Source organism: Eimeria tenella, genomic scaffold (assembly GCF_000499545.2).
Source record: "Eimeria tenella Houghton genomic scaffold, Eth_scaff3004, whole genome shotgun sequence".
Lineage (NCBI taxonomy): Eukaryota > Apicomplexa > Conoidasida > Eucoccidiorida > Eimeriidae > Eimeria > Eimeria tenella.
Window position 1 is genome coordinate 1 of NW_013542876.1, and position 324 is coordinate 324.

Consider the following 324-nt stretch of genomic DNA (forward strand, 5'->3'; position numbering starts at 1 on the left):
CATTCCTGCTGCTGCAGTTGCAGCAGCAGCAGCTGCTGCTGCTGCTGCTGCTGCTCAGGGGAGACCAGTGGTCCGAGCTGTAGATACACCACAGAAAAGCCGCAAAGCTTCTTTGGGCCCCATGGAGGGCCCCGGAGAAGCAGCTCCTCAGGGGCCCCCCTGTGGCTGCAGCAGAGCAGCAGACTCACAGCAGCAGCAGCAGCAACAGCAGCAGCAGCAGCTGCTGTTGCTGCAGCAGTTGGCCATTGGGGACGACGTTCCTGAGACCTGGCAGACTTTGGCTGTCCCTTGCGGCAGCTCGGAGGAGCTGGGGCAGCAGCCGCA

At 63.3% G+C, this 324-nt stretch overlaps 1 protein-coding gene across 1 annotated transcript in view; it reads left to right on the forward strand.

Annotated features, from left to right (window-relative positions):
* Positions 1–58: 58 nt before the first annotated feature.
* ETH_00034165 (uncharacterized protein) overlaps positions 59–324 on the forward strand; it is a gene marked incomplete at both ends in the record, with an annotated part of 405 nt that continues 139 nt past the window's right edge. Inside the window, one exon of the mRNA XM_013375942.1 lies at positions 59–322. Coding sequence (XP_013231396.1) covers positions 59–322 — 264 coding nt within the window. The remainder of the gene's footprint in view (positions 323–324) is intronic.